Consider the following 21,464-nt stretch of genomic DNA (forward strand, 5'->3'; position numbering starts at 1 on the left):
TTGCAAGATAACCGTTCTCAAGGAAAAGTCCGCTAATGTAGTGATTTATATTTTTAAATATATTTGTAAGAGTAACCACAGGTTGAATTGGCTGTGCAATGTGGAGTTCCTTGCCTTCTCCAAGGATAGTATTGTCAATAAAACATATAAAACAGAATCGTTTATTAGAGTCAGCATATAAATGGAGCATGGAGAATAAATAGCAAGAATCTGATTGAACTGTGACCTGAGAAACGATTGTTTCAATGCTAACCAATACTGATAAGCGCGAACTCAGCTCCGGCGGCGCGACGGCGACGTCCGGCACCGCGCGCTGTCTACTGTCTACCATTTTACAATCTTATTTTTACAGTATCAATATTCTTTATTATATCAGACACTGGATTATTATATTTACTCTATGGATGTATGTGTCTCAAACAAATTCTACGAAGTAAGGAGATTCCGACCTGTCTAAAAAGAAAATGTTCGAATCCTGCATATTACTAGTGAACACATATCGCTCACTCCTTTCAAGAACGTCATAAATCAAAAATCGACAATTTTCAGTTGTGCATGTTTCCGGATATATCCCAGCAAAAGCGGCATATTTTTAACTGAATATTTACCCGCTACAGGGCAGAAAGTGTTGTTTTTGCATTTTGAAGAAAAGGTATTGTTTAATTTTTTTTAATAAATTAAATATTTTTCAAATGGAGAAAAAACCTTCTGGTTTTACCTTAAAAGATCTGTTGCATAGTAAAAAGTTCAGTAAGCAGCTTGATATTTATTTTTAATACATTGTATTATATTTTTAAACTTTAAAAACGTTCTCCTGAAAAATCAATTTTTTTTATTTATGACGTTCTTGAAAGGAGTGAGCGATATGCACTAGAGACTATGGCTCTGACAAACAGCAACAGACCGAAGGAAATGGAAGGATACGGTGTATATCCAGCAGTGGAAGAAATATCTATCGTTCTTCCCTTTTTTATGAAAGAAGATGGAAGTCTGAGCATCCCAAGGCTTACGACCTGGCATTTGGCTGGCTTAAAAGCGATCCAAGTTATTATATGATGGGGTTCTATTCTCTCTGCCTAGCCCTACCGGACAAACGGCGAGATGGTCAGTTAGTTTTTTTTTAAATAAAAATATCTAAACTCATGCTTGCTTAATAACTCTTTTTCTTTTTTATTTTGTTGTTTTTTATGCTAGTTAAAATACTCAACGTTTTCTTCATCTCTTAAACATATCGCTCACTCCTTTCAAGAACGTCATAAATCAAAAAACTTGATTATTCAGGAGAACGTTTTCAAAGTTTAAAAATATAACACAATGTTTTAAAAATAAATATCAAGCCACATATTAAACTTTTTACTATGCAACAGATCTTTTTAGGTAAAACCTGAAGATTTTTTCTCTATTTGAAAAATATTAAATATATTTAAAAAAAATAATTAAACAATACCTTTTCTTCAAAATGCAAAAACAACATTTTCTGCCCTGTAGCGGGTAAATATTAAGCTAAAAATATGCCTCTTTTGCTAGGATATAGTACATTTTCTGGGCATTCCGAAAACATGCACAACTGAAAATTGACGATTTTTGATTTATGACGTTCTTGAAAGGAGTGAGCTATATATAAAATAATTAAAAGGCAATCACGTATGTATCGACATTTTAAAAACTAAACTAATGTAATTAGGGTCGTAACTAACCATTAACTATTAATATATTGAAATTAAATAATATGTAGGCATTTATTTATACGAATGTATACGCGATGTAAAATTTTGATGATCGTAAAATAGAAAGCCACGTTTTTTGTCGTTTTTATCCGAAGACTTACATTTTGTATTTTTTTTCCAGTTAGATATCCACGTTTTTTTTTTCTTTTAGATATTTTCTACTGAGCTGTTGATTTAAGTACTTTTTTTTACTTTTAATCTCGTGTTGTACATTTTTATGATTTTGTTAGTTCTCGTGGCATCGTTCTCTGTAATAAATTTAAACGAGTTTTAAAAATATATTTTCATAAGTAGATACTTTTTTTAAGTGCGTTAGACTTCGCATTTATTATCGTTTGTATATATATGAGAACATTAATGTTTTATTGAGAATATTTGGCGAATTTATGTAAAAAAAAATATATTTATATTATTGCGGATTAGTAGAGACGATTTCGTAAATTTTCCGCGATTGATTCGAAAATTGCAGATCTTTCAAAATGAAAAGACTTATTATTTTATTAGTAATCAACATCGATGAAGATTGCAGGTATTCAATATTTATTTTTTGATAAAGTTTCTTTTTTATTGGTATCTGAAATATGGTGTGTAAACCCAAAAATGTCGCAATTTTTTTTCCGTTTACTAACATTGATTTCTTCACCTAAGAGATATCTTGGTTTTTTTCCTTTTTTCTTCTTCTAAACCTTATCCTCACCCAATGGTGCATAGGGTACTGCAGCGTATTGACGCGGTGTTATCTTAATCGTTACTTACACGAAGGCAAGGTGATCACTCCTGCGCATTAGGGACCAGTCCAGAGTAATTTTAAATAAATATCATAGTGTAAAATCACTAAAATTTATTTTCATCCTTCCTTGGGAATCAAACCCGGGCCCTCCAGCACGGTAGCTAAATACGCTAACCATTACACCACGGAGGCGTAATCGTTGGCGCAATTAATGTTAGATGAAGAATTAATATACTGATTTTTATATATATATTTTTTGACATCTCATCAAAGATGAAGAAGAATATGGAAGTCTGGGCATTTATGTGGCTGACGACCGTTATAGGCTGGTTTATGATTGCCCAGACTTCCATATTCTTCTTTATATTTGATGAAATGTCAAAAAATAATATGAATATCCTTTAATATAAGTATTTAGACACACTCAAAATGTAGTAGATGTTTTTTTTTTTTAATTTTAAAACGTTAATTAAAACTATTTTAACTTACTAAATTAGAACCATTTTATATTAACCAAATAAATTTTTAATATTATATTGTTAATTAGAAATGGCAGCATTTTTTTTCAACAAACATAAAAACATTACCCAAAAAATAAAGTCCTTTTTTTCATAGCGATGTGCCCTTGAGATAGTATTTTACGAAAATGGCGCTTTATAAATTATTCAAATTTAATAATTTTATTGTTATACGATTCACCTTTATTTTTTGGGCCATAATAATGAATCTTAAAATTATGACGATACTTGACGGATCTCTAAAGGCATTTAATGAATTCGAAATTTAACAGGATGTGAAAAAAACCTTAAACAAACTTTTGACATACATACATATATGTATATCGATTCGATTTTTTTTGTATCTAATAGTATAAAAAGAAGAATTAAACAAAAACTTTACTGCCTGGCACTTGAATACTAAATTCTCGTGTATTTCAACATACTGTCTTTTTTTCTTGGAGCGCGCGCAGCTCCTAAAAAAGGCGGGATTAAAATGTTGATGACACGTGTAGCTGTCAAATTTATTATTTTTTTCTAAGATTTACACTTCACCGATCCAATGGACTTGCCTATACATTACTATCTTTAAATTATTTTTTTTTGTCTTATTTCGACAACAGTGCATATTTTGCTTTGTACGCTATGTCCGTCACTAATTATGTAACAATAATATTTAATTATTTTGTATAGCCTTATTTTTACAAAATTTCTGCCAAAAAGTCTTATCAAAATTCATTTTTAAATATAGCCTGCGATGTGTGCAATGAAATACTTAATCAAATAGACATCAGTAATATTTATTTTTAAAACGTTTAAGAGAAATATTGTTGATGCCTATTTGACTATTTGATTATTTGATCAAGAAATATAAGTTATAATAAAGGGTCCGCCAAATAACTTTTTTTTTTCAAAAACAGGGCGCAAAACATCGAGTGTAGCTTCGGCTGTGTGGCACGTAGCGCCGTCCTGTTGAAACCAAATGTTGCCAATATCCTCCTCTTCAATTTTTGTGAACAAAAATCCGTTCAACATGGCCCAATAACGATCGCCATTGACTGTAACGGCCACTCCTTGCTCATTTTCAAAGAAAAATGGCCCAATTATGCCTCTGGACCAAAATCCGCACCAAACAGTGACTCGTTTTGGGTGTACCGGCTTTTCAATGTATGCGTGCGGGTTTTCTGTGCCCCAAATACGACAATTTTGCTTGTTTACATACCCGCCAAGATCAAAATGAGCTTCATCCGAAAAGATGATTTTTTTGGCAAAATCGGCATCTTCTGTAAGTCGATCGCAGGCCCACTCAGCGAAGCGAAAACGCATTGGATGGTCAGTTGGCTTCAACTCCTGAACCAATTGGACTTTGTATGGCGTCATACCAAGGTCTTTATGCAAAATTCGTCTCAATGATGTCTCCGAAATGTTCAATTGTTGAGAACGACGGTGAATTGATGTTGATGGCGCTTCACGCACACTTTCTGCCACAACATCGATATTCTCGGGTGTACGCACTGTTTTTGGCTTTTCACGCTTTGGTTTATCGATGAGGATGCCAGTTTCTTTCACTTTTTTCACAAGATAACGAACATACGGAGCTGACGGTGCTTCTCTTCTTCCAAAAACCGTACGCAATTTTCGCACACATTCTGCAACATTACCATGATTTTCAAAGTAATGTCGCAATATTTCCCAGCGTTGTTCAAGCGTATACACAACCATATTCGCTCAGCGGAAGGATAAAACTAATTATCTGTCAAATCAGACATGAGCTAAGTGTTACCATTCACGAAATAAGCACTAGTTGAAAAAAAAAACTTTAGATGGCGGACCCTATATTAGTTTTTTTTAGATTACTTTTAAGTGAAAACCTGTAATTTTTATTCTCAATATTATTAATATTTAAAACATTTACTTTGTGGTTAGTCATTATTACTTATTAATTTTTTACAAAAATGTTAATAATTTTAGTATAAAACCATTCACCGAGATTTTCATATCTACCGGTTTCGAGACGTACCCGTCCTGACGAAGTGACGGCTACGTCTCGAAACCGGTAGACATAAAAATCTCGGTGTGTGACTATACACTAATATTATTAACATTTTTGTAAAAAAATTAAAATGTATTTTTTTATTATATTTTGCTATTTTTTGTAAATATTCAGTCGGTTTTCTGAAAAATAAATAAATAAAAATGAAAATGGTCTTAGAAGCGCCTTTTTTTCTTCAGGTCTTTATCCGTTCCTAAGAAAAAAATAAAACGTTTTCTCGTTTTTTAGAAAGCCTGAACAACATAATTTTTTTCATATTTATACTATTTACTCCTCTTATTTTCTTTATCAACATTCTTTTTCTTTTTATTAATACACAAAAACTATTTAAAAATACGCGTTTTCTTGAATATACACACTACAAATTGGTAGATGTCCCGTTTTGAGGACAAAAATAAATGTACACGTTATGCATAAGGCACCACATCGAATGAAGGTAATGAGTGGGCAGTAGTGAAAGCGGGGATGAAGGTGGCTTAAGCGATCACTTTATACGCTCACCATTCTGCCCATTATTGAACATCCGTATTGTATTCATTTTTGAAACCTGTATATATGCAATGGTCTCGGCTACCTTCCACAAGCGGGTACCTACTAAGACAGCCAAATGCCAGGTCGTAATCCCTGGGATACTCGAACTTCTATCGTCTTTCATATAAAAAGGACGGCAGATGGTTCGTATCAAGTTGAGACACCTACATATAATATCGGTATTTACTAATTTATTTTTCTTTTATGTACATAACAATTTTCATCATATATTACATAAAACATATATATATCATAAGTTATTCCATAATATACAACATAAACACACACACACACACACACACACACACACACACACACACACACACACACACACACACACACACACACACACACACACACACACACACACACACACACACACACACACACACACACACACACACACACACACACACACACACACACACACACACACACACACACACACACACACACACACACACACACACACACATATTCACATGCATACACACATACGTATAATATACATACATGCTTTTATATGGACAGGCAGATAAGTTAGAAAATAAGATAATAATAATTATATAGAAAATAATAAGTGGACATAACTGAGAATTACTCCAAATGTAATATTTTCCTCTTAAAGGCTACTACTACTACCATACTACTACCATCACGCCGTTTCCTGCAGGGGTAGGTTAGGTTAGGTTAGGTTAGGTTAGGTTAGGCAGAAAGGATGGAACGCCACACTCTTCTGTCCTGGCTTACACTCCTCGCCTCCTTCACATCCATACATCCAGTCATACATGCCCTACGATTACGCAGACTTTTGACACCGCCAGATTTTAGGTTCTGATTGATCTGATCGTGCCAAGTCTTTTTCGGTCGTCCTCGTTCCGTTTTCCCTCTCACATTCGCCACATAAAGGCACAAGAATATATCATCCGTGGGGTGAATAATCCAGTGTCTGATATAATAAATTATTAAAAATAAATTGCTTGAATGAAGAAGGCTGCACGGGGTTTAATGCTTGTGATTTTAAAGATTTTGGCATTTTAATTTTAAGATGTGAAATTATAAAAAGATGACTCCTCGGTTGCGATGGATACGGGCTGGTATTCTAAATTATCCTCAAATGTGAGAAGCGAATGGCACCGATAAGTATATGTAAATAAAATCATTGCTCATTTTTTACCATGTTTCTGAGAAACTCGGTATTTAAGATATTAACATTTATTAGATATTCGGTATTCCAACAACAAAAATAATTTCCATATGAAAATACAAGCGGAAATGAATCCAGGAAATGTATGTAAATTACATATCCCTTTACCATTGGAAACCCATCACCGATATTATTGAAGAGTTCGTAAACAAATTTACATCTAATCCCGTCAATTTAACGATACAAAAAAAAACAACGGGTCACGTTCTTTATTTATTTATTTTTTGTATCCGTTTATTTAATGTTAATATCTTAACATTAATTCATGGATTAAGTGTTACTTTATAATTTTTTTCTTATTTTATGCGTATTTAAAATCACAAGCAATGATTACCAATCTTCAAAAAAGCAGATATTGCATTTTGGAATTCAATGTTTTTTTTAGCGTAAACTGCCGTTATACAGCACAGTTCAAATAGCTTTTTAATTGGCGTTTTTTCACATTTTATTTTATTAATACTTCTGTATTAATAATTTGTATTTCTTTGTCCGCCTTCGTAGTGTAATGGTCAGCACGCTCGGCTACCGTTCTGGAGGTCCCGGGTTCGATTCCCAAGGGGGTAAAATAAATATAAGTGATTTATTCACTGTAATATTTATTCAATACTACCATGGACTGGTACCTGAAGCGGAGGCCTGATCACCTTTCCTTCATATGTAAACGATCAAGATAACACTGCGTTTATATGACACAGTGCCCTATGCATCATTGGGGTGCGGATAAGGGTTTAAAAAAATAAAAATGTAAATGTACCTACTTTTTGGGCAACACTTTCGTCCCATTTTTTTATGTGTTAAAAAAACTCCACAACGGGAAATTAAATAATTGTAGTTTTTTGTACTTATTATAAAAAATATTATTTCTTTTTCCTCTTTTCTGTGAATAAAAATATGTCACTGTTAAAAATAGCATTTGTTATAATTAATTGATTATTTCTCCATTGCGAATCGAACCCAGGGCTTCATACATGATAGCTAAACCCTTTAACCGCTGCACTACGGAGGGAATTTAAAAGTGTTACCTCTCTTCACATTCTTCTACCGTTATGGTATATGGCTTTGTGGGCCTTTATGACTCACTGTAACCGCACTGAGGTTAACTGGATATTGAAATTAATATTTTGCAAATCCCCATAAATAAGTTTATTTATTTATTTTAATAAATTGAGAATTATACTATAAAACGTGTCAATAGCACACAGTAAAAAAAACTAATGAGTTTGAGTCACTGACCAATAAACACATGGAGTTAACCCTTATAAGGATTAGATGAGTCTCTCGGACTCAATTTATCGTTTTTTCGCTCCAACTACACACGTATAATATGTAAACATTCAAGTGTCATTATTTCTAATCTATGATTCAGAATAGACACGGCTGAGATTTAACGAGGATATTTATTTGATATGATGTTTATTTAAACTATATCCATTGTGTGTTATTATGTTTTAGGCACGATTTTCCCGATTGGAAGTCAATACGGAAATAACATACTCGTCTTCTTCCTCTATTGCGTCCAAGGGCGCACGAGACACTACATTATATTGGTTACACGTGCAATTTTTCACATATTGACATTCTAGGACTGGAGTATCATTGTATAGTTATATTACCCTCTTCCAACTTATATTTCTCCTTTATTTTCCTTCCCTCATGACATTCATGTCCACCCCCCTGTGCTCCTTTACTCACGTCATCCCACACGTATATAGAACTCATCGACTTGCCTTTATACAAAATTGATGGTTGAAGCTACATCTCTTCCCTATGTACCACATTGTGCAAATAGGGGTTGGAAAAACAAAATATGGATTAATTAAAATGCTAAATATTTGATTGATTAAAAAAATTTCCCACCGCAAGAAATGCATCAATTTTCCACATAAATATGAATGGTTGGATTACTCACTCTGATAAGAATCCAACTAAACCGCAGGATTCTGAATTTAGATATACTTTGACTTGTTCATCGTATCTTTTTTTAAACGTTTTCCAGTAACCAAAAATTAAATACGTATCAATCAATATCTAATATGGCTCCAGAGTATCTACAAGAGTGTATATATATATATATATATATATATATATATATATATATATATATATATATATATATATATATATATATTTATGTATATATATTGGGTTGATGCAAAAGTTTTGACCGTTTTTTACATATAATTTTTTAAATATTTTTTTTTAATATGTATTATTTATTTAATAAATTATATAATTTCCATCAGTTCTTATAACCTTCTCCCATCTTTCTATCAGCTTATTAATACCAGTGGTAAAAAATTCCGTGGATTTTGATGCGAAAAATGAAGTAAGGGGTGTTTTTACCTGCTCTATGGTATAATTTTTTTCATCATTAAATTTTTTTTGCAGTGATCGGAATAAATGAAAATCAGAAAGAACAAGATATGGAGAATACAGTGGATGCTTGATAACATCCCAATTTAACTCATTTAGCTTGTGTTGGGTCATCATAGCCACATGTGGTCTCGCGTTGTCGTGATGAAACACTACCCCTTTTCTTTTTACCAATTCTGGTCTATCCTTTTGAAGGTCCATGTTCAATTTGGATAATTGCTGACAATATCGTTCTGTTGTACTTGTCTGATCGTGTTCCAAGAGTTCAAAATACACAATACCCTTATCATCCCACCAAACACAAAGTTTAACTTTTTTTATGGATTTCGGCCTTCGAAGTTGTTAATGGGGCTTGTCCAGGTATAGTCCAATGTCTTTTTCTTGTCACGTTGTTGTACACGACCCACTTCTCATCTCCCGTCACCAAACGATGCAAAAAAAGTTCATGTTTTTGTCTCGCACTCAAAGCAACGCACGTTGAAACACGATCCAATAAATTGGCAGCCGCCAATTGATGAGGTATCCAAACGTCGTACCGCGTAACCATTTCCATACGCTTCAAATGTCTTAACACGGTTGTTTGGTTGACTCCCATCATTGACACAATCTCCCTGATGATTAGACGTGGATTGGTGTCTATTATGACTTTTAACTTGTCGTCATCAGACTTTAATAGCCGCCCGGTACGTGGTTTATCAATGAGTGAAAAATCTCCAGATCGGAATTTTGTAAACCATCTTCGTACCTATCGAACTTTGATGACATCTGCTCCATACACTTCACAAATGTTTTTGGTTGCCACACTCGCGGTATTGTCTTTATGGAATTCATAAAGTAAACAATGACGTAAATGCACTTTATCGAGCGACATTTTGAAAAAATACAAGGGGTCATTACTGTACTCTGGCAAGGCCAAAACTGAATAGAAAGTAGAGGAAAAGCATCCTTTATACAATGGAATCATAAAAAAGAAGATACTTTTCATAATTTAAGAAAAAAAAAAATTTTACCTGGGATCATAAAAAACGGTCATAACTTTTGCATCAACCCAATATATAATAATAAAATAAAACCCTTATCCGCACCCCAATGATGCATAGGGCACTGCGTCATATAAACGCAGTGTTATCTTGATCGTTTACACATGAAGGAAAGGTGATCAGCCCTCCGCTTCAGGTACCAGTCCAGGGTAATAGTATTGAATAAATATGACAGTGAAAAAATCACTTATATTTATTTTACCCCCCTTGGGAATCGAACCCGGGACCTCCAGAACGGTAGCCGAGCGTGCTGACCATTACACTACGGAGGCGGACATATATACATATATACATATATATATATATATATATATATATATATATATATATATATATATATATATATATATATATATATATATATATATATATATATATATATATATATATATATATATATATATATATATATATATAATGGAATATAAGTAGGCATCGCTGGAAATATCAGAAGAAGCACTTTACTTTCCTCCTCAAAAAAAACAATTATTTGCACCTTTTTTTAAACAATAACCCTCAAATTCTCTATTAAGAGGCTTGTCTGCAGGTAGGATAGTAAGAATAGGTAAGGTAAATGTGAAAATTGCATCACAAACACCCAAACACTTAATAAATAAATCCCAAAAACTGTCAAAAGTGGTGATTTTAAAAATATCAGATGCAGAGGGAAGGTTTTTTTTAAATAATAAAATAAAATTGTTTAACCTGGATGAGGATAGGATATGCGGGGTGAGAATAAGTCTAATTCACGGACTTCACAAACTCTATTTTTTTCTCATTACTAGTATTATTATTATTTTCTTATTCTGGCAATCTGCGTGAATAAATGTCTCACGTTATGTCCCCTGTAATCTCGCGCATCCAAGATAAGATAACCGATTCTTCAATCTTCGGAAAAAGATAACGAGATAAAATTTGGTAGATTCGTGTCCACATTTTTATTTATTTATTAAAAATACTATAATGTACAAATAGCAACAAGTGAACCGTTATCAGCAGGCAGGTATGAGTACACTAGTTTAAGTTTTCCTCTAGATAATTGGAATACACGGAACTTTTGAGATAACGCATAGCGCCACATTAAATAAATACTTTTTTTATTTGCCGTACTCTCGACAGCGAAAGGCCGCATGACGAGCATTTTTGTTAAATTTGTTTAGTGAATTCCACTGATTTTTTCCACCATATTTTAAATAGGGTAAAGAGACTCATACGTAGCAGTATACGTAACTACAACTAAGCCTCATTTCTCTGTAATTCTTCTTTTTCCTATCCACTATTGCTCCTCCTTTTCCTTTCCCATATAGCACTGATACGTAATTACTTCTAAAATTGTAAACGAAAAACAATTGTTTTTTACCACTTGAGTTATATTTATTTGAATACAACGACTAGTTTCGGAAGCTATACTTCTATCTTCAGGTCTAAATATAAACTGATAGTTTGTATTTAGACCTGAATATAGAAGCATAGCTTCCGAAACTAGTGGTTATAATAAAATATACATAACTAAAGGTGGTAAAAAACGAGTGTTTTTCTTTTACAATTTCATCATGTCTTACCACCAAGCGAATGCCGAAACAATAAATAAAATAACTACTACTATGCCCATTACTCTGTAATTCTTCTTTTTCATGCCCACTATTACTCCTCCATTTCCTTTCCCATATAGCAGTGATTTCCTCCACCCTGAAGCCATTCACTTTTCCACCTGTATCCCATAATATATATTCCATTCCTGAATTCAGGAATCTGGATCCCAGGTCCTGCTTTAATATAATTAGCTATCAAGTTAACAACACCGTGTAGCTACAGTGCCCTATGCACAATATGAGTGCGGCTAGGAATCCATTAAAAGTATTATACTTATAATCTTAAATAAAAAATGAACATGATACATTCTAGCGTTTCTCAAGTATGTGAATATAATCCAGGATTCGGACCTCACATACAAATAAAAGAGTTTCTGCTTAATACGGTAAAAGCTCCCCTCATCCCACCATAAAAATATTATATTTCAAGTCATTATTTTTCGTTGTTTTGAATTAATAAATTCAAGTTGATTACTTCAAAGTTATATTACAAGTTTCTGCGAAGAATCAAAATATTTATTTGAAGAGTTACGAGTAGGCACTCGTACGTTAGCCACTCGGCGCTGGACACACCTCCCGAGTGATGACGAAACCTAGTCAGACATAATGCTCCACTAGACCAGTGTATAAATAGTGGATAGATTTACGTATGTCCGACGCGGATTGTATTTTTGTTCGGATTTTCGTCTCTCAAAATGATCAGACAAGATTTTCAGCAAACATCTAACGGAGCTACTTGATATTTTTTCTGTTTAAAATTAAAGTTATTAAATTAAAATTATTGAATACGGATAAATATCCGTATTCACAAATCCTGTTAATATTTGATCCTGAAATGATGAGTTCGTCCATTCTATAAAACCCGTTACGTTTAACGAAATTTCTAACCATTTTTATGTAATTTAATTTGGTAAATACCACTATTCTTTAAAATCTAATGTGACACGTATTTCGATGCATTACGCATCATTTTCAAACACCGTGTTTGGAAATGATGCGGAATGCATCGAAACACGTGTCACGATAGATTTTAAAAAATTGTGGTATTTACCAAATAAAACTTAAATTAAAGATGGATATATTACCACAAAGTGACTGCCGAATCAATGAATGAAGTTTCCAACGACAATAAGTAGGAATTTGGAATAACTGTATTTCTTTTACTTTTTAGAATGCAAAGTATCGTTATTTATTTTAATTTGTTCGATTCCTGACTGATATTATATAAAAAAAAAATCGTCTTACTTAAAACACCTATTAGATACGCACGATATTTATGCTAAAAATTACAGTGACAGCTTGAAGACAATTTACATAAACAAGGGTTACGTTTTTGACTATTTCTCGCTATGGTAAAATGAACTTTTTCCTATCATTTTATTGTGAACTTAAAGCTTATTATTTTTTGACATCTCATCAAAGATGAAGAAGAATATAGAAGTCTGGGCATTTACGGGGCTGACGACCGTCATAGGCTGGTTTAAGTGATCACTTTACACACGTGTAACATTTACCAATTCTACCCATTAGTGACAACCACACTACTCAAATTCTTGGAAGTTCTATATATATGAACCAATTTAGAAACCTTGTTCTTGAATCACTAGAACTTCACTAGAGACATCTATTGGTGAGATGTAAAGAAGGTTTTTATTAAGCAGAAACTCTTATATTAGTATGTGAGGTCCGAATCCTGGATTATAATCACACACATAATAATAAATTAAAGCTTATTATGTATTTCTGTATCAATCATGACTAATGGGCATTTTCCTCAAGGACCTCGTGCGCCTTAGCGGTAGCTTGCTTGCAATACTTAATACAAATACTTCAAAACTCTATTTCATATTATTAGTATCTACTGGTATTCCTCCATTTCTTTTCCCATATGCCAGCAATGTCTCTCAACCTGAGCTCCTTTTCTTAGGTCGCATATTTTCCATCCCTTCTTTTCCTAGACCCAAAAATGTAGAGCAAAGGACTGATTACACGCCTTCATGTATTTTGCGATAGAGGTGTCGATACGATACGATGCCCTTTGCACCACTGGTGCGACAGGCCGAATATAAAAAAATGAGATGATGTGCGCGTTTCTAAAGTTCCGATTCGTCAATAATATTCGCAAGTGAACAAATTCAACTAACTTTTAGTGAAAAAACCTCTGAAAAAACCTTAAAAGGGCGAAACCTTTTAATATCCACCAAATTTGAAATGGACTATTTTTACAAAAAAAATCTTAAGCAATTTTAACACACATATAATAAAAAATCCCAGCACTAAAACGCTTAAGGTATTAATTAATTAAAATTTATCTTTATAATTTGGGTATAGAAAACATTTTTATAGTTCTATGAAGACAGTAGTTTGGAAATGCCATAACAAGGCTAAACATTTGTCACAAAAGTTATTTTAATGTGTTTTTATAAAAAATACAATTTAGTAAACTCTTAAAATATGTGTTTGATTTTAATATTGATTTGTCCGCCTTCCTAGTGTAATGGTCAGCACGCTCGGCTACCGTTCTGGAGGTCCCGGGTTCGATTCCCAGGGGGGGTCAAATGAATATAAGTGATTTTTTTCACTCTAATATTTATTTATTCAATATTACCCTGGACTGGCACCTGAAGCGGAGGGCTGATCACCTTTCCTTCGTGTGTTAACGATCAAGATAACACTGTATTTGTATAATGCAGTGCCTTTTGCACCAATGGGGTGCGGATAAGGGTTTGAATGAATATTCAATATTAAATTTATAAATTCTACGGAGACATTACTTTCGCGATATCATATCCTTTTTTTGTTTTTTTGTTTTTCCTTTTTATCAAAATATTTATGAAGTACTCTTACACAGTAACGACGATAAATATCAAGTGTTCCTTCTGCCGATATGAGAGAATGTTTCGCACGATGTTGTTGGCAACAAGGAATATCAACAGCAATCCTTTCAGCCAACACGCGCACCAAGTCACTTTTTTTTAATTATTATTTTTAGTTCGGATTATTTAGTGCGGCGGCCCTGTGAAGTAGGAAACGCCGCCATATCTCGAAATAAGCGCCAAACTACCGTTTTCTAGTTATTTTTTCCACGATAAAATTAGCCAATAACCGGTTCTGCGATATACATAAATATTATGTCTCCGCCGTATTCTATTAGCGGAGTTTCTTATGCAAATCTCGGGCCGACCTCAATGCTTTGCAGAATCCAATCAAATCTCTTGCGTAACACTTCACTAACTAACTAAACATTATTATTATTTCAATATGTTAACCTCAAACACCATTTAAATACGTTACTGTTCATTGTGCGCGAGTACTCGTTCTGCGGTCATACTCCATGATCCCTGCGCAGTCTAGTGGTTAGAACGCTCGGCGACTTAACCTGCACCTAGGCACGTAGCCATCTTCGATTCCGAACAGAAACTTGAGCAAACCCCTATGGGTTTCTATAAACATTCTGCTTTTTACCCTCATCCGCCGGTGCATAGGGCACTGCATCAAATTACACAATGTTAAGTTGATCGTTAATTATACGAAGGCAAGGTGATTGGTCTGACGCTTCAGGTACCAGTCCAGGATAATATTAAATAAATATTCAAGAGAAAAAAGGTGATATAAGGAAAGAATGCAAGGCTAAGATAAGCATTATCGATAAAATTTAGAATGGTGTGTTGAGATGGTTTGGACATGTGAATCGAACGAGTGAAAAAAGAATAGTAAAAATTTACGAGGCGAATGTGGTTGCCAAAAAAGAGCAGAGGAAGATCGAGAAAAACGTAGCACGATCAGGTATGCCGAATACTTGAAAATGGTCACGTGGAATGTGGTTGGTAATAGAAGCAGAGGAAGACTGAAGAAAAGTCTTCTCCCCGCCCAGTGTACTTATTGTATTTTCCCATGTTTGTTTGTTCGTTGAGTTGATGATTTGATTGTGTTGTTTTGCAGCGGACACGGACATGCAGCTGTCGGGGGGCGCGGGGGGCGCCGACGGAGGCGCCGCGGGCGCGGGGCAGCACTGCGCCATCTGCGGGGACCGCGCCACCGGCAAGCACTACGGGGCCGCCTCCTGCGACGGCTGCAAGGGCTTCTTCCGCCGCTCCGTCAGGAAGAACCACCTCTACACGTGCAGGTAACGTCCTGCACTCCTCGAACATACTGTTCCCCTCCATTACTACTGTCTTTAGTATCTATCAATTCAATTCAATTTCAATTAATATAAACATTACAAACTATAAAAAATTAAATCCTATACATTAAAATAAAATATATGCAAGAACTATCGCTAAAGGTGTAGAAGAATCCCGCTTCTTACTTATCTTCTTCTTCAGCCTTCTGTCCTCCACTGCTGGATATAGGCCTCTTCCGTTTCTTTCGGTCGGTTGCTGTTCATAGCCAAACTTTACCCCTCACAGCGGCTGTGTCGTCGGACCATCTCTTTTGAGGTCTTCCGACGCCTCTCTTATTCTCCCGAGGTCTCCATCTTCAAATTTTAGGGGTCCATCTTGTGGGGTCTTGTCTTGCAGCATGTCCTACCCATCGCCACTTCAGTCTTCTACGCGATCCATGGTCAAGTAAAGTAAAGTGGAAAAATATGTGGTTTTTATTTTATTATATAAAATGCAGCTCCACCAAGAATTATTAGTACAAAACATAAATCTGATAAAAACACGTATTATTAGATTCTTGGCACTTGAATGATGATAGTCATGTGTGGCGAGTTTTTTTTGTAATGTTTGTTTTCCCGTGTGCCTACCCTCATTAAAAAACTGTACTCATATTTATACCTACAACTGCAGTGTTAAAACACCTACTAATAAAATAGTAAATAGTTCAACCGCCATCTATGGGAACGATGTAGGATTCATATATCCAATAAACTAGAGAGAATATTAGTATGGTTATAATAAAAAATACAACAGACGTACTTAGCCCAATGGGTTAGAGTAGCAGACGCGACATTCGATGGTCCTGGGTTAGTTCAACCAAGGATATATACTGTAATACACACATTTATTGTGATGTTAGGATACTAACGATTAATATTTTTTGTCATTTCTTTGACTTCAAACCTTCTATTTACATCTCATTTGTTATACCTCCATTGTGCGCAGAATAAAAAAGAAAAATTTGTGGTTTTCCCGAGAAAACATTCATGTCCGAGTGCTGGTTCTCCACAATGGCAGAGGTCACTTGACAAATGGCAGAAGACCTTGCGAGCGTCGCTTTATCCAGTGTATGGCATGTGCTAACTGCCAATTCAAAGATACAGAACCTACCCGTGTTTATAAACAAAAGGTTGTATTTAAACTTAGACGTAGATTCTGTTCAAAACATTTTGTCACATTTATAATTAATCAAACTTGATATAATGGGGCAGACACAACAGGCCTCTGTATAATGAACGATACAATGCCATCTTCCAAGACAGGCCATATAATCGTTAAGTACCGCGGTAATCATTGATACAATGTTACCAGTGCTTTTTGTGACAAAAGGGACTGGATAAATGCATTTGTAGCATCGCTAGAGACGATTATTCCTATAACGGCATATATGAATGTATGTACTATATACTGGTCTACCAAACAATAAAATGATTAGACTGAAATCAGTAATATACGAGTATACATACAGGTCGATTCTTAGAACAGTCTTAACTGATTTTTAAAAATAAATTAATTTTCACATCTCAAGATCATCTCAGTTGATGAAGAAGAATTTGGAAATCTGGGCATTTACAGAGCTCACTACCTGTCATAGGCTGGCTAAGCGATTACTTTACACAAGTGTAACATTCACCATTCTACGCATGATTGACAACCACACTACTCAAATTTTGTTTGCCCGGGAGTCGTCTACTTTGCGGTTCCCCGTTCAGTGCAATGTGGGGGAGTCAGCATGGTTCCATTCTCCTCACATGCGCGTATCATTCGTTGCCTTCCCCACCTAACGATATCTTGGATCTCGCATATTTCTCTTATCCTGGTGTTCCTAGTTCTATCTCGTAGACTTGCCAGATTGGCTCCTTAGAGTCTTCATGTCTGACACTCTTAACACGTTTTTTGTTACTGCGGTGTCCAGGTTGTCATATTTCTTAACGTTTCTTTTGCGTTACGCTAAAAATTAGTCGTTGAACACTATTCAAGAATACGGGGAATCGATGCTTATCTCCATTTAAATTGAGATCATTCATTGCCTTCTAATAAATAATTTAATTTTCTCGATTAAATGAATTAATCTACAAATGACTAGCCGCATTATTCCGACTGCGAAGAAACGTCAATATAGCAATTATACTCCCATTTAAATCCTTCCAGGATTTATGCAACAACATCTTGCAATTAGTGTTGCGCTAATTAGGCCTCTTAAACTGTATCGATCTTTGCACAATTAGTTTAGCATAATCACATTTGAACTTGTGTATCACCTCTCGGTTCGCTATTACATTTATCTGCATATTGCTGTTTGTTGCAATGCCAAATCAACCAATCAAATAGCATTGCGTTCATTATAAATAATAACGATACCACTTGTCGACAGAACGATAAAATTGATAATGCTTCGAATGGCGGTATTCAGTGATGCTGTTAAAATTTGACCTTGTAAAGAAAAATTAAGAGAACTTGCCGAGAATTTGTTTTGTTCAGATTTTTATCAGTATTTGATTTCATTAAAATATTTTATTGAATTCCTGAGGACCACATATCAAGATATATTAGATGTCCCTACAGAGACGTTGGATATTTTCTTCATGCAGTGAATGACTGAGAAAGTATGATGTTTGAAGTGATAGGGGATGGAGGCGTTTAGTTTTTATTACTATTATTTCTAGGAATAGCGAAGAAATACGATATCACTTAAATTGAATTGGTTATAAATAATGTTTATTTTATAAAGTTTTATAACATATGTCACAAAAATATAAAATCTGCAAAAAACATTCAAGAAATAATTTATGTACGAGTGTACGAGCTTTTTCTGAGCTCTTTAACAGACTTCAATAAACTTATTCCCCCAAAACTTGACTTAAAGCCCTTCCTCTTTATTTCTTTTTTTGTTATGACTTTTTTTTCGAAAATAAGTATATATTTTTTTGTCCTAGTTAAAGTGAATTATTTATAAATAATGTCGAATGCAAGCAACTTAACAAAGCGTTTTCATAATATCATTCTTAGTACGTACTAACTTACAAAAATAACGCCTGATAATTATTGTCTATGTAGGTACTACGTTTTTTTCAAAATTCGCCTTATAACTCTGCGCATGTGAGGAAAACGGAACCATTCAGACTCCCCCGCATTGCACTGCATGGCCAGCCCCAAGGTAGCCGACTACCAAAGACCACCAAAGAGATCGATTGGCAGCTGGGAATCGACATCGCAGGAGGCTAATCCCTCTTAAAAACAGGCCAAGAAGAAGGAGAAGAAGAAGCCTTATAACTATCGATAATGAATAAATCATGACTTATGTATCGCCATAAAAAATTAATTCTTCTTCTTCTTCCTCTTTATATAGGACTTTGTCCTGTCAGTCTCCGGTCCGCTCCTGGGAGGTGGAAGACCAGCTATCTCTCCATCGTTTAGGTGGTCTTCCTGGGGGTCTGCTACCTCTTATGCTGACATTATTATTTACATATCGCTCACTCCTTTCAAGAACGTCATCAATCAGATTTCGTAAATTTTCAGCTATGTATGTTTTCGGAATGCCCAGAAAATGTACTATATCCCAGTAAAAGAGGCATATTTTTAACTTAATATTTACCCGCTACAGGACAGAAAGTGTTGTTTTTGCATTTTGAAGAAAAGGTATTGTTTAATATATTTTTTTAAATATACTAAATATTTTTCAAATGGAGAAAAAACATTCAGGTTTTACCTAAAAAGATCTGTTGCACAGTAAAAAGTTCAATAAGTGGCTTGATATTTATTTTTAATACATTGTATTATATTTTCAAACTTTAAAAACGTTTTCCTGAAAAATCAAGTTTTTTTATTTATGACGTTCTTGAAAGAAGTTAGCGATATGTATTTGAGATCATATCGGGACATTTCTAATGTACAAAAAAAATATTGTTGTTGTTGTTCTTCTTCTTTTAACCCTTATACGCACCCGATGGTGCATAGGACACTGCATCACATCGACACGGTGTTATTTTGATCGAATAAGGCCTAGTATTCGTTAAACCGCAGCATAATTTTCTTTAAACCCAGGTAACATTCGACGTAATTGTTTTTTTTTTTAACACCGTTTATGTATTAAAAAAATTAGTTTTTCTTCGAAACAAATATGTGGAGTGAGCGATAGGTATATTGAAAATATTGTACACTGTCGTGTGGAGCAGCCTTTAGTAGTACAGTGTAGCTACAAATAGGGCTGTACAGTCCTGAACTCTGTGTCAAGGGGACCGGTGGTAATTGCACGTCATTACTGTTAATGTGATTGGTCGCGTCTGTCCGCAGGTTCAGCCGCAACTGCGTGGTGGACAAGGACAAGAGGAACCAGTGCCGCTACTGCAGGCTCAGAAAGTGCTTCAAGGCTGGAATGAAAAAAGAAGGTAAGTCCGAGAAATCCACGTCATCAAGTCCGTCACGAGAAATCCAACTCCATATATTACATCTTCAATTTTATTATTCTACATCTTTTATCCGCACTCGATGGTGCATAGGGCACTGCATCATATAAACGCAACGCTATCTTGATCGTTAAAAAAGAAGGTAACGCTATTTCTTACTAACCACGGTCCAAGTCCATTACGTCACGATGCAACTCCATAAATTGCATCTTAAAATTTATTCTTCTTCATACCCTTATCCGCACTCGATGGTGCATAGGGTACTGCATCATATAAACGCTGTGTTATCTTGATCGTAAACACATGAAGGAAAGGTGATCAGCCATCCGCTTCAGGTACCAGTCCCGGGTAATATTGAATAAATATTAGAGTGAAAAATCACTTGTATTTATTTGCCCTCCCCCCTAGGAATCGAGCCTCCAGCACGGTAGCCGAGCGTGCTGACCATTAAACTACGGAGGCGGACAAAATCAGTCGCTTAAATAACACGATAAATTAATAAAAACGAAATCAGCTCGTATGGGATATTTCTACACGCAGGTGACTATTTTTATTAATTTCATGAATTGAATTGGCAGTCACTTTGTGATGAAATATATCCATTTTTAATTTAACTTTTACTTAGTAAATATCGCTTTTTTTCAAATCTATTGTGACACGTGTTTCGATGTTTAAAAATGATGTGGAATGCATCGAAACACTTACAATCGATTTTACAATGTCACAATAGATTTTAAGAAATAGTGGTATTTATTAAATAAAACTTAAATTATAAACGACTATTTTTGCAACAATATCATCATATATAACTAACAAACTAACCATCACGCCGCTTCCCCGCAGGGGTAGGCAGAGAGAATCGAACGCCACACCACTCTGTCTTTGCAAACATTCTTTGCCTCTTCTACATTCATGCATCTCCTCATACATACCCGACGATTATTACGACTCCTGACCCGGCCGCTTTCAAGTATTTGACATACCTATTATATATATTATATATATCATCATATATATTAACTAACAAAATTTTTAATGTGTCGATTACAAACGATCGTTGTGATTAATTACTTTTAAAACTACAAATACTTATTATATTGGTAATGGCTAATTTATCTTTACCAATTACTTACACACAAAAATGA

At 34.5% G+C, this 21,464-nt stretch overlaps 1 protein-coding gene across 13 annotated transcripts in view; it reads left to right on the forward strand.

Annotated features, from left to right (window-relative positions):
* The window catches only part of Hnf4 (Hepatocyte nuclear factor 4), an 88,778-nt gene that overhangs the window by 49,269 nt on the left and 18,045 nt on the right, over window positions 1-21,464 (forward strand). For all 13 annotated transcript variants that reach the window (XM_088271156.1, XM_088271158.1, XM_088271161.1 and 10 more), the window contains 2 exons: window positions 15,693-15,876; window positions 20,207-20,301. In XM_088271156.1, coding sequence (XP_088127282.1) covers window positions 15,693-15,876; window positions 20,207-20,301 — 279 coding nt within the window. The remainder of the gene's footprint in view (window positions 1-15,692; window positions 15,877-20,206; window positions 20,302-21,464) is intronic.

The sequence above is a fragment of the Brachycentrus maculatus genome, unplaced genomic scaffold, assembly GCF_059751285.1.
Source record: "Brachycentrus maculatus isolate JH-2025_06_01 unplaced genomic scaffold, ASM5975128v1 h1tg000421l, whole genome shotgun sequence".
In the NCBI taxonomy this organism is placed as follows: domain Eukaryota; kingdom Metazoa; phylum Arthropoda; class Insecta; order Trichoptera; family Brachycentridae; genus Brachycentrus; species Brachycentrus maculatus.